This window comes from Microcaecilia unicolor, chromosome 8, assembly GCF_901765095.1.
Source record: "Microcaecilia unicolor chromosome 8, aMicUni1.1, whole genome shotgun sequence".
Taxonomy (NCBI): domain Eukaryota; kingdom Metazoa; phylum Chordata; class Amphibia; order Gymnophiona; family Siphonopidae; genus Microcaecilia; species Microcaecilia unicolor.
The window spans coordinates 29281505-29294665 of record NC_044038.1 but is presented as its reverse complement, the minus strand read 5'-3'; the positions used below and the strand labels follow the sequence as shown (position 1 = coordinate 29294665).

General features: G+C 41.0%; 1 protein-coding gene across 1 annotated transcript in view; it reads left to right on the top strand.

Moving 5' to 3' along the window:
- Nucleotides 1-13161, top strand: part of IQCK (IQ motif containing K) — a 96770-nt gene that overhangs the window by 43776 nt on the left and 39833 nt on the right. Inside the window, exons 5-6 of the mRNA XM_030210956.1 lie at nt 7251-7303; nt 8260-8337. Of these exons, the coding sequence (XP_030066816.1) occupies nt 7251-7303; nt 8260-8337 (131 nt within the window). The remainder of the gene's footprint in view (nt 1-7250; nt 7304-8259; nt 8338-13161) is intronic.

Here is a 13161-nt window from a genome sequence, read left to right as displayed (position 1 = left end):
TGTTCCAGCACATAACTGGTTATCTTTGCTGTCTTAGAAACATAATTGGTTCTGCTCTTGACACTATACGACACAGGTCTTTCTCCTGCAGCATATGATAGGTTTTTTCACTAATATAGTGTCACAGTTATTTTAGGAATACATCCATATTTATCACCAGCACATAAGTGCAGTTTCCCGTTTTGGAAGTCTCAGCAGGTAAAGATTTTTGACAAATGTCATCCTGTTTTTTCCAAGAAGTAGGGGTGGACCAAGAAGTCTTGTCAGCCAAAGGTTGATTGAAGTAACTTTATTTGCACCAAATATGTGTATGACCTGACACAGGACCGTGTTTCGACAGCTCTACTGTCTGCCATATTAATGTTTGCTACTGTAAATATTACTTTTTATAGCTATTATTATTATCATGGTTATTACATGTTATACTTGTTTTTATTCTTGTTTTTAACATTGTTTTATGCATTTATTTTGTATGTAGTATTTTGACCCCTGAGGCAGACAATAGAGCCGTCGAAACACGGTCCCGTGTCGTGTCATACACATATTTGGTGCAAATAAAGTTACAGAATATAGCCCAGGGCGCATAAATGTAGGCGCTGTGATTTATGCCACATTTTCATTGGTGTACATGGTGGCACATGGTTTTAGGTACTGGAATATCAATTAAGCATATTCTATATACTGTGCTTAAAAATAGGTGCTGCTTATAGAATATGCTTAGCAATGTTTTCCACGCAGATTTTTTAAGGTGCCGTATATAGAATCTCCCCCAAAACTTCTATTTTTTTTTTTTTTTTGGATATCATTTGTAACAAGGTTTTTTTGCTCTATGCATTTATCTTTTCTGACCATTTGCAAAAAAAAAAAAGGCACAAGTGAAAAAATCAAGCCATTGGGATGTAGGAAGGGCCAGCATTTTTAGCAAACTGATCCCCCAGACATCCCAGGAGAGCATTGAGGCACCCTAGGAGACACTGCTGTGGACTTCATATAAATGCTCTGAGGTACACATCTCACCGTTGCTCCCTTATCTTGTCTGCTGAGCCCTCCAAAACCCACCCTAACCTACTACCCTCAACTGTACACCAATAAAATAGATCTTATGGGTGAAGGGGGCACCTATATGTGGGTACAGTGGGTTTCTGGTGAGTTTTGGAGGGCTCGTAGTTTCCACCTCAAGTATAACAGGTAGGGGGAGGTATGGGCCTGGGTCCACCCGTCTATAGTGCACTGCACCCACAACTACAGTGAACTGCATGCAGCTCTAATGGCCCTGGCTATAACATCTGAGGCTGTCATAAAGGCTGGTGAGTTCTATTTTTATTCACATTTTTGAGGGGCAGGAGGGGTTGAGGGGGCTACTGGGGGAGTAAGGGGGGTCATCCCTGAATTCCTCCAGTGATCATTTAGGGCATCTTTTTTGTGTCTTATTAGTTATAAAAACAGGTTTAGACCAAAACATTGAAGTTTTCACCCTAGACATTTTGGTTTGTTCCATTATGGCTGTAAAACGTCTAAGTGTTAGGCATGCCCTAAGTCTGCCCTAATCCCGCCTTATAAATACCCCGACAATCCCCCTTGTGATTTGGACACACAGCAGACAAAATGCATAGATAAACGTCTGCAAAACAATTTTCAGAAATATCGATTTGGTCATTTTGAGAAGAAATCCGTCCAAATAGTGCTTTATAACACTTTTTGGATGTTTTTCTCTTTCGAAAATGAGCCCCATGGTACACTAAAGAAATGCAGAGAAAGGTAACTTTCTCCAGTTTCAATGCGTTTGAAACAAAGTATCTTTTCATAGTGATAATTAGTATAAACCTTCACAAAACTGCAAGCTAAAGTTAGGGCATTGTACTGCTATTATTATCATGTTCTAATCTCAAAGAATTGGGTTCTGCTCTGGGCTAGATCATGCAGCATTACGGGTGCATTCTGTCCTGCCTCTTCACCTATATGCAAGCACTCCAGAGCCATTTGAGTCACACACACTTTTTAATTATAGGAATGAGTTGATACTATCACACTTTTGGTTATTTCTGTCTGCTTCTTTGCACATTTATCTTCCATTTGTTCCTGTTAAGCAACGTTGTCTTGATGTGATTTGTATTGCATATAGTATCTCACTGGCTCTATCTTTTCCTGAGACACAGATGAATCAAAGGCAGGTATATGCCTATCCTGTAAGTCCAGTTTAACAGCAGAGACAGGAATAAATCCGTTCTACCTAATTTTGAACTGCTGTGGTTGAATCTAATTTGAAAATTCAGGGCCCTGTTTATTAAGGTGCACTAGCAGTTTTAGCACATACTAAAAATTAGCGCACACTAACCGTGTAGACGCCCATAGGAATATTATGGGCATCTACACAGCGCGTGCTAAGCATTAGCGTGCACTAAAAACGCTAGCATGCCTTTAGCACAGTTTAGTAAACCGGGCCCTTAAATTTAGAAAATTATGTATTGGTTTATTTGTATATTATGTTTCCAGTTTCATCCTGTTTTCTGTACTAACTTTGTTTCTTGGGTTGTATAATATAAATTGCATAAATAACAACAACAAAAATAATCAATTGTAGTCATAATTTCAGAACCAGATCTGGTTTCCTGTTGCTTCTGGAATCTTGAGTGATGCCAGATACACATATGCTTAGGATGTGCTCCATGTTCCCTTGCTGCTGTTGTAAAGCGAGGTAATGATGTACAGGGCCGCCGGGGGAGGGGGGGGAATTCCCCAGGACCCAGCCTCCAAAGGGGGCCCAGGGCTCGCACAACGCTAGGCATGGCTCTCCTGCTCCTGTGTGTGCACCACAGAGTAGTTATCTCACTATCGCGTTAACTCTGCTCTGCCGGCCACAAGTCCTTCTTCCTGCTGTGTCCTGCCTCCTGTGTGAAGTACTTCCTGTTTGGACGTGGCAGGAAGAAAATTATTAAAGACCCACCTGTTCGGAAAGGCATATCCAAATGACCCAACCCAAGTGATTCAACCCTGCAACACTTCACTATCAAAGATCGTATTGGATATTGACAAACTTTTTTAACCTCAACTCAACTTGACTGAATCTTATCTTCCCTATCCCAATACAACATTTTGTACTAATCCTATACCAAAATTGGCGAATACAAATGTAACAAATAAATAAACCTGTGCAGTGCAGCAGGAGAAGAGACAAGTAAGCACACACAGAAGGGGGGGGGGGGGCGGAGGGGTGTTTGCCCTGGGCCCAGCTTTGACACTTGACGGCTCTGATGATGCATAAAAGCCTCTCCTTCCCCCCCCCCCCCCTTTTTACACTGACTCACTTAAGGGTGAATTCTATATGTGGCACTAAAAAAAAAGCACTATTCTATAAGCCACGCTTAAAGTTAGGTGGGATTTAAAGAATAGCGCTTACACCCGGGAATTGTGCCTAACTTTAGGCATGGCCATTTGCACCAGCTGAAATGTGGTGCAAGTGTAGGTGACTAAATTAGGCGTGCATCTCCCCTTATTCTGTAACAACATTCGTAATTGCTAGGAACACCACTGTTCCGCCCATGACCCCCATTTCCACACCTTTTTTTTTTTTACTCGTGTAAAATTTAGCACATTTATTCTAACTAAATCTAATTAATGCCAATAATTGCTTGTTAAAAAGCCAATTATTTGCACTAATTACCTCTTTAATGAAATTTTTGTGCACAATTTTTGGTGACTTTTATAGAATTAGGGGGTCAGTGGTTTTTAGAAGCTGTGTTGCACTTTTTGCATGAGGAAAATGCAGCTACGAAGATCAACTCAACAACAGAGCTCATTAGCCCTTATCTCTGTTTCTGTTTAAAGTACTGATAGCTCTCTGAAGTGTTTGAAGCAAAGGGCAGTATTTCAGCATAACTAGCCAGAGTTGTTTATTGTTTTTGGTTCTTATATTTCAAATGGTTCATCTTGGATACATCATGCAGTTATATAGCAGTTTCTGCTTCTAGGATAGCTTTTTATTTTGTTAAGGTATAATGCCAGTTCATTTTACAATATCAATAATGGCTAGATCCTGAATTAAGTATGTGTCATGCCCTTAGTTGATTTTATCAGACTTTTAATCATATTTGATAACATGGCAGTTTCATCTCATAATTACTAGTTTAAATAATGAGATCCCATGCTGTGGTTGGTCTGATTAAAGGTGGGAAAATATATTTACATGTTCAGCACTCTGCTGTTTATAATTAGCTTTTGATATCCGGGCTCACATACTTTGACTTCCTAATGGGAAAGGCAGTACAGCAAGAACAACAGTTTTCAGCATATAGAATTCTGTTTGCAAAAGGATTTCCTCTGCACCCATGGCAAAACCCTTGTAAAAACAGAGCCCGTTGTGACTAAAGAATGTAGTCGAATGATATAGCCCTATTCCTATTTCCCCAGTTGCAGCATCTTTTAATGCTGTTTGTGGTAGGGACACAAAACACTATTTATAATGTGCTATTTTTAATTAGCTGGATAATCCTACTTTCCATTATATTATACAAATGTACATGATCATGAATGGGAACGGATTCCTTTCTGTGGACTGGTTTTACAAAGCCCAGCTGAGGGTTAACAATGCTCATTGTGCAAACATTTCCTGTGTTTTTCCTGATTGGAGACGTGCACACAGGCTAGGCTGTGCCAGAGGTAAATGAATGCAGGTCAGCTGTGTGTCAGCTTTTTTCTACTGGGCTAGATTCCACCAATCCACTGAAGATTTATATGATAGCATACAAATGACTGTAAAGAAGCTACAATGTGTCTACTGTAGATTTTTACCACCATTCAGTTTGGTTGTTCCTGGATTTCTAGCCACTGCTGTCAGGTTATAGTATGAGGGGAGGGGGGGGGGGGGGGGGGACTCCAAATTATTTACACAGGTTAAATCACAACACATTTTAATTTCATTGTCACAAAATTATCTCTGGTATTAGTTGAAAGTTCTCAAAGGGTATTTGATAACAGAAAGAGAGAACTGCATGAGTTTCTGTTGTAACAGTTTAGAATAAGGAGACATAAGAAAAAAAAAACCCTGGAAAAACAGTAGTTTTGGAAGGGGACAGGAGGAGGGTGCCTTTTTTGAAAAAGGGGGTACTGGTAACTATTGAATGTTTTGAAAGGAAACCATTATCTATAGCAAGCTATTAGGCCAGATTATTTCTTTTGTTTAAGGCTAACAATAATCTAAAGAGTTTAAGGGAATAGCACATAATATTTGTCTCTTAACATGTAGTAAATGGAAATATTATGCATTAAGTTACCATAATATATATTTGTTTAAAACAATATTTTTAAAGCACCTCATTATTATGTAAATGGAATAACGCAGTTTGTATTGAACTTTGTAAACTGCATTATTCCTGAAAAAAGTAACACCAGATCAAAGCTAGTGTTATTTTTATACTCAGTAGCATCAGGTCACTAATGAGTGGCCGAATGCTCATCTTAAAGGGGCCTGGTGCTTCCAACTCCCCCAGAAATCCCTCTCTATACCCCAGTCAAGGCATCCAACCCCCTCTGAAAAAGACCCCCCACTCCCATCCCCCCTTGAAGACCCACCCTCTCATAGCACCCCCCCCCCCAAGGTGTACATTGTATGCATCCCTGGTTGTCTAGGTGTCCATACTAAGGAGTGATCCTTAGTTGCTCTGCTCAGTCCAGCACTGGGTTCAAATTGGCACCACACAGTGAACAGAAGATTTCAATGGATTGTCCTTGATGATACCTAGATCCTTATCCTGGGCACTCACTCCTAATGTGAAACCTAGTATCATGTAGCTAAAATTTGGTTCATTCTTCCTAATGTGCATCATTTGTATTGTATTTACAGTTGTCCACATTAAATTTCATCCGTCATTTGAATGTCCAGTATTTCAGTATCACAAGGTCCTTCAATTTCTCACTATCTGCATGTGATTTAACAACTTTGAATAATTTTGTGTCATCTGCAAATTTGATCATTTCACTTGTTCTAATTTCCAGATTATTTATAAATATATTAAAAAGCACCAGTCCCAATACAGGTCCCTGTGATACTCCACTGTTCGCCTTCATCCTCTTTCTTCCTACTTCCTTTGTGTCCAGCATTCTCATTTGTTTCCTTACTGCCCCATATTAAGCATCCCACCTGTCCTGTTGTTTCACCTGGGTTCAGTATCCACCTTCTCTCTTCCTGCTCCATTTTTGTCAGGCATCTCCCTTTTCATCTGCTCCCCCTATATGAAGCATCTCCCTTGTCACTGTATTCACCACCCCAGTGTCCAACATCCCCCTTGTCACCCTATTCATTTCTCTGATCTTATATCACCCCTATCACCATATTTACCCCTTGTGTCCAGCATCTTCTCTGTCACATTATTGATAACCCCTCTTAACCTTCCTTTCCTCATCTTTGAACCAGTATATCCTCTATCCCCTCTGTCACTCTGCTCCTTCCCCATGTCAGCTTCCACAACAAGCCACCATAATGCCATTTCTTGCCCTCCCTATCCATTGTGTCCTGTTCCCTGTACTCCCACCATCCAGCATTTCCTGTGTTTCCTCTCCATCTTCTGTAGCATCTCCTGGTTCTCCCAACCACCTGGGTCCAGCATCTCCTGGTTTCCCCCCCCCCCCCCCCAGGTCCAGCATCTCCTGGTTTCTTCCCCCCCCCCCCAGGTCCAGCATCTCCTGGTTTCTTCCCCCCCCCCCCAGGTCCAGCATCTCCTGGTTCCTCCCCCCCCCCCCCCCCACAGGTTCTTCATCTCCCAGTTTCAACTTGCTTCTGCTGCTACCTTTGCTGCCATTGCTTTTTGGGACCTGCAGCAAAAAAACAAAACAGAAGAGAGGCACCTTTTTGCTGTTTTTTTTGCAACGGATCCTGGGAAGTGGCAGTAGCAAAAGTGGCAACAGAGAAGGAAGCTGCTAGACTGTGGTTCTGGGGCACTTTTTTGCCCCAGCTCTGAATCAAACTGGCAGGCAGCACTGCTAATTACTCTGGCTCTGCTTCTGTCCAGATTGACTCAGATTTGGGGAGGTTGCAGTTGAGGCTGGGAAGGCTTAGCCTCTTCAAGCCTTATATTCTGTGCACCTGTGGAGGATAAAAGTTTTCATTCTTTGGCTAAATGCTTCTCAAGACACAAAGAAGAAAGGCATATATACCTATTTGAGGCAATCAATGAACCTCCTTACTTTCTTTACTTCTATCTCATCCAATTCATGTGATCATTCAAGAGCTTGACAGCATCTTTTCTTTCCTTTAGCGAAAAAGAACAAAATTTATTGCCTGTGATTTCCTCACGGAGTGGCTGTACAAGTAAGTTAATCATGTTGCTTTGCTTATTGGCTGATACAACAGCCAGTTCAGATGAATATGGATTTTCTTGGCCTTTCCATTTCCAACTCAATTGAATGTTTGGGGAATCATGAGTCTTTGTTCACATCTAGTAGGCATTTTTCCATATTTGCAACATTCTCCCTCCTATCTCATCAGAGCCAATGCAAGAGTACTGGGTGTGCTAGGAAAATCAGCCTTTTGCCTGACTCTGCCTCCATCCCACCCCACCACCCTCCAACTTAAATGCGGCTCCTCTCCGCCATTCCTACTCATCTTTAAGACCAGCATCATGAACATGTTCAGAATGCATGGTCACAAAGCTGGCATTTTCTGCTGTTGATCTTGCAGTTCATGAGATCAGCATCAAGAAGTACTGGGTGTGCAACCATGCATTTTGAAAATGCTCCTAGTGCCAGTCGTTGAAGAAGAGCAGACTTCTCCCTGCTTGACCTGCTCGGTGGAGAAGTAGCTTAGTGGTTAGCGTAGCAGGCTTTGAAAACCTCCATTGCCCCAGGTACAAAATAAGTACGTGCATATAATATGTAAACCGCTTTGATTGTAACCACAGGAAGGCAGTATATCAAGTCCTATTCCCTTTTCCCATTCCCCCTCTTCAGCTAGCTGGGCTTGGGGATTCTTGCCAGCCATGTTTCACCTGATTGTACTAGTTCGTTGGCCATTTTCTCCTCCCTAGTTCACCTTGTGGTTGAGCTGGCTCTGCATCTCACCTAGTTATTACAGTGATAACCCTTGACCGGTGGCTGTGGAACCCTGTATATAGGCACTCTGAGAGTGGCCAACAGGTGCCATTGTTGAGAGATGGCGGTGGCATCCTTTTCCTGGCGTCTGTGAATACTGCCTCTGTTGGACAAATGATAGAAGGATAGCAGTTTTATAAAAGTTTAATGTAATATTTTATCTCATGTTGTTGTCAGCTTCAACCCAAAAAGGAAAAATGAAGCATTTGTAGATTTCCCCAACATCCCATTTGTGACAGACAGATTAAAGGAGCAGTAAGTATTGTGACACATTTATTCTTTGTTAGTAAGGTCTAGAGGTGGGTGTCAGATGTGGAAGGAGAAAAAAAATCAGCTTAAGCATTTTAAAATGATTTTGTGATAAGAACATGCTTAGGTTCCATTTATGTCTTCCTGATGTGTCAGGCAGCCAATTTACCCAGGTAAAATGCTTTAAAAATGGTCTTTCCGAAAAGCAGACATGCACACACACAGTCTTTATCTCTCCTGCAGCTGACAGCCCACGAGATAAAGGTGAGTGGTTCTGAAAACCTTAGGAAGTAGAGGAGGAGGTTATGTGCTAAACCTTTAAGAACCTAAGCACACTTTGGGGGTCTTTTACTAAAGCTTAGCTCGAGTTATCTGCAGCAGAGCCCATTTTATTCCTATGGGCCCTGCTGCAGATAACTTGAACGCAATGCATGGGGGGAAAAATGATAAACCAAGTAAGAAATGAGACAAAAGAGAAACTTCAAATCCTTGTGTTCAGTTGAATTACTGAAGGAAAACCAATGTATTTCCTTGTTAATCTGGAATATCAGATTATTGACCAGTAAGCACTTGAGGAATTTGAGAGACATTTCAAAGGCTGATGTCCTGGTTTTTTACATTATTTTAAATCTTGTTTATGTAGGGGTCGATATTCAGCCAGTGACGTTATGCCTGTAAATTCAGTGCCGGCCCATGTCTGGGCTTTGGCATTGAATCTATCGGTGTGCGGCACTGACTGAAGCATAGCCGGTTAAGTGCAATATTCATCAGTTAACTGTCTGGGGCATCACAAAAAGATAGGACTGACTTTTATGTGGTTCTATTTATTTTATTGCATTTGTATCCCACATTTTCCCACCTCTTTGCAGGCTCAATGTGGCTTACAATACATCATGAATGGTTGAAGTGTGTAGAGAATTGATATATGGTATTACAGAAGGATCTTGGGTTACATGATAATGATAAAACATGATAGTAACATAACAAATAAACACTGTAAGACATGATAGTTGTATAGCAAGGTTAAGTGCTGAATATTGGCATTTAACTGGCCAACTCCACCCCCCAGAATGCCCCCAAAATAGCCAGTTTTGAGATGGGCGCTAACTGGACATTTTCAGTAGCACTAACTGGTTAAGAGCTGCTGAAAATGACGATGAGCCCCGAACAAGTGATTTAGCCAGCTATGTGCCGTTTAACTATCGACCAGACAGTTTTTATAATCATTTACATTTTATGCAAAAGTATTAATGTTGGCAACATAAACTTAGCAGTATAGGGAGAAATATTCAGCTGGCGACAGTTAACATTTTTCTGGCCAGTGGCTGTGTTATGCCGAGAAATAGCCCAGCATTGAATATGTAGCGCTCCTAGAGATCCAGGATTCTATAACAATGTGCGTAACTTAACAAGCTAATGAGCCCTGATAACAACACTTAACAAGCAATAATGAGCATTAATTGGCACTGATTAGAATTTGCACGCACAACTCGCTAAGCGTATTCTGTAACGAAGTGCACCGAACTTCTAATGCGCGCAGGCAAAAAGAGGCATGGTTATGGGCAGGGAGATGGGTGTTTCATGGGCGTTCTAAAATTTACACACCTGCCTAAATATATGCGCCGGGATTTACACCACATTTTTGTTGGTGTAAATGGATGCGTGTAAGTGTAAGTGCTGAGATATCAACTAAGTTTATTCTATAATCGTCTCCGATTATAGAATACGCTTAGTCGGCACTGATTTCAGCACCAATTTTTTAGGTGCCATATATAGAATCTCCCCCCCCATATGGATAAATGTGATAATTGAACAAAGATAGAACTGAGTTTTATGTGGTTTGATTTGCCTGGTCAACTTAGGCAATTAAGTTAAGGCATTTAACCGCATAAGTGCAGACTCTGGCATTAGACCACCCACAAAATAGCTGGCTATGGCTTTGGCAGTTAGTGCTGATATTCAACGGCGTTAACTGGTTAAGTGTTGCTGATATCAGTGGATAGCCCCTGCCCCCCCCCCCCCCCCCCCCCCCCCCCCCCCCCCCCCATACAAGTGATTTAACCAGCTAGGGAACCTCTCCTGGGTGGTTAAATCATTTTGAATATTGACCCCTTTAGAATCTGGTAAGAACAAGCAAATGTAAAGGATCTATAGAATCTTGCCTTCCTTAACAACTTACACTGCTGCAGTCATTCGCAGTGTAAGTGTAGAAATAGTAAGTGGTGTGAATACCTCATTTGGAAGACTGATCCTTCATGCATTTTGCTGAGCTGTGAGAAGTTACAATGAATTCATAAGTCTCCAATTCCTCTTTGCGCTTGGCTGGGATATGAAGGCTCATGTTGATTCCTTCCAACTGCCTGGAAAGTGTTCAGCCTCCGGCTGTTAAATGGCTTTGGTTGCCTTAACAAATTTGTTTGGCTTCTTTTCCACTTTTTTCTTCAGTAGTCTGTCTTCCGTTCTTTTACTCACTACCTCCGCCTCCTAAATATTACCATTTAACAAAATGATAGTCTTCTCGAAAAGCACCACGATGCTCCTAACATCAGATTTTATTCTCTTTAGCGGTGGTTGAGGAAAACAGAAGCACAGTTTGCAGAACACACAGTCTGTGCTTTCTGCCATTTCCAGCCCCCCTCCCCCCACAGATGTAAAAGGGGTCCTTTTATAAAGTTGTGCACCCAACTTTGCAACTAGCACACACAAATTATAGAATAAGGGCAGTTGCATGCATAGCTTAATTAGCTAACAGGCTGCTAATTGCCATTAACCAATTGGCTATAATTGGTAATAATTAGCAGTTACATACTTAACTACTTCTAGTTCGTATTCTGTAAATTGTGCACGTTAATTCCAGAGTAAACTGAAAGGAGTTGTGAACCTTTGAGGCGCATGGGCAAGTCATGGACGAGGCCGGCAGTTACATGTGCAGGTTGTACAATACCTGCAGTTACGCACCTAACTGCTTAGAGTTAGGCAAAAGCATTCGCACCAACCTTTGAGCTAGCAAGTGCTCACACCTAAACTAAGGAGCATAAATGTGAATTTATGCTAGTATGTGCAATTGCTGTTATAGAATCCATGCTCAGCGCGCAGCATCCCAGTGGCCAACTGTAGGTGAGCTTTTGAGAATTACCCTATAGCACATAAATGCCATTATTCTAAACATTTCCACATATTATAGGCGTGTTAGCGTGTTAAAGAATTGCCCCCTAATGCACCTTCATTAATTTTGAATACTCATAGTGTGCGGTAAAGAGCTTTTCAGTTTTCTAACTGTAGAGAACGAGATGGACAGTCTCCCAATAGTTACTGCACAACCTTTGCACTTACCATATGTTAATATTTGTGCTAAGCCACAGTTTAGTAAAAAAAAAAAAAGCCCCTTTATGTTTAATAGTCCACTCATATTCTCCCTGGTCTATTATAGTTATCTGATCCCATGGATGGAATGTTCACTTGTCCCCAAATTATTGTTCGACATAAACATTCTATTTTTAATTTTACCTAAAGCTGGTTGCACAGATTTCAGCGGTCAGAAATAGAGCGGGCCCAATTTCTGCCCCTTTGAGCATCTTCCCTGCAGTGCCGGTTATTTCCTGAGATCTACTTGCAGTCAAGATTAAACCCATTTTTCATTTTACAGGATTTATGTTCCCCTTTGCTGGTTTATTTTTCCTTTGCGAACCCTACAGATCCCCATTATTTCACAATAACAGCTTGTGCTGATCGAAGTAGCCTTGTGTTACAGCTGAATAGAGTATTAGGAATTTCATTCTGCTTTGTTAACATCCAATTCTGATGCTAAAGAGCTGGATGTTTCATCACCATGTGGAATGTTTTGTTTTGTTATTGTCACTGCAACATCAGAAAAAAGGTATATATACTTTCCTATCTTGCCCTTTATCAAAACATTCCATTTTATTCTTCAAAATATAAAAATGACTAGCTTGGAAAAAGTTAGCAATATAGACGATAAATATTTTTTTTCAGGTTCGAAGAAATGAAACCCCCTTGACAGCACAAGGCTTTAAAATTGAAGGCACGTGCATCAGTGATTAAAATTATTTATTTGTTTATTTGTTTGTTTGTTACATTTATAACCCACATATTCCCACCTCTTTCTAGGCTCAATGTGGCTTACATAGTACCGGAGAGGTGTTACAGACTCCGGTGTAAACAAATACAAAGTGATGTTGTGGTAAGATAAAGTTCATGTGGCACAGCCACACTACGGAATCGTACAACGGAAGAGTTGTGTTATGTCCATTACGTTCTTTAGTTTTGTTGTGTTGCAGAGATCAGGCATTTGTGTTGGATCGGTAGGGTATGTGCCTTTTTAAACAGGTTAGTTTTTAGTGTTTTCCGGAAGTTTAGGTGGTCGTTCGTAGTTTTCAAGACTTTTGGTAATGCGTTCCACAGTTGTGTGCTTATGTAGGAAAAACTGGATGCGTAAGTTGATTTGTATTTGAGTCCTTTGCAGCTTGGGTAGTGCAGATTTAGGTACGTTCGTGTTGATTCGGATGTGTTTCTAGTTGGTAGGTTGATCAAGTCTGTCATGTATCCCGGATCTTCACCGTGGATAATTTTGTGAACCAGAATGCAGATTTTGAAAGCAATGCGTTCTTTGATTGTAGGGACTAAGCGATTTGACAATGTTAAACCCTTTCTGAAGGGTTTTCTTTCTTGAGTCAAGTTTTAAGATGTTAGTTCTGACATACAGAGCATTTTACACAGGTCTCCCACAGTATTAGAGTAACTTATCGGTTTCCTTATTGTCCCACTCATACATTGAGATCTTAGATGCAGAATTGTCTTGTTATACCACCT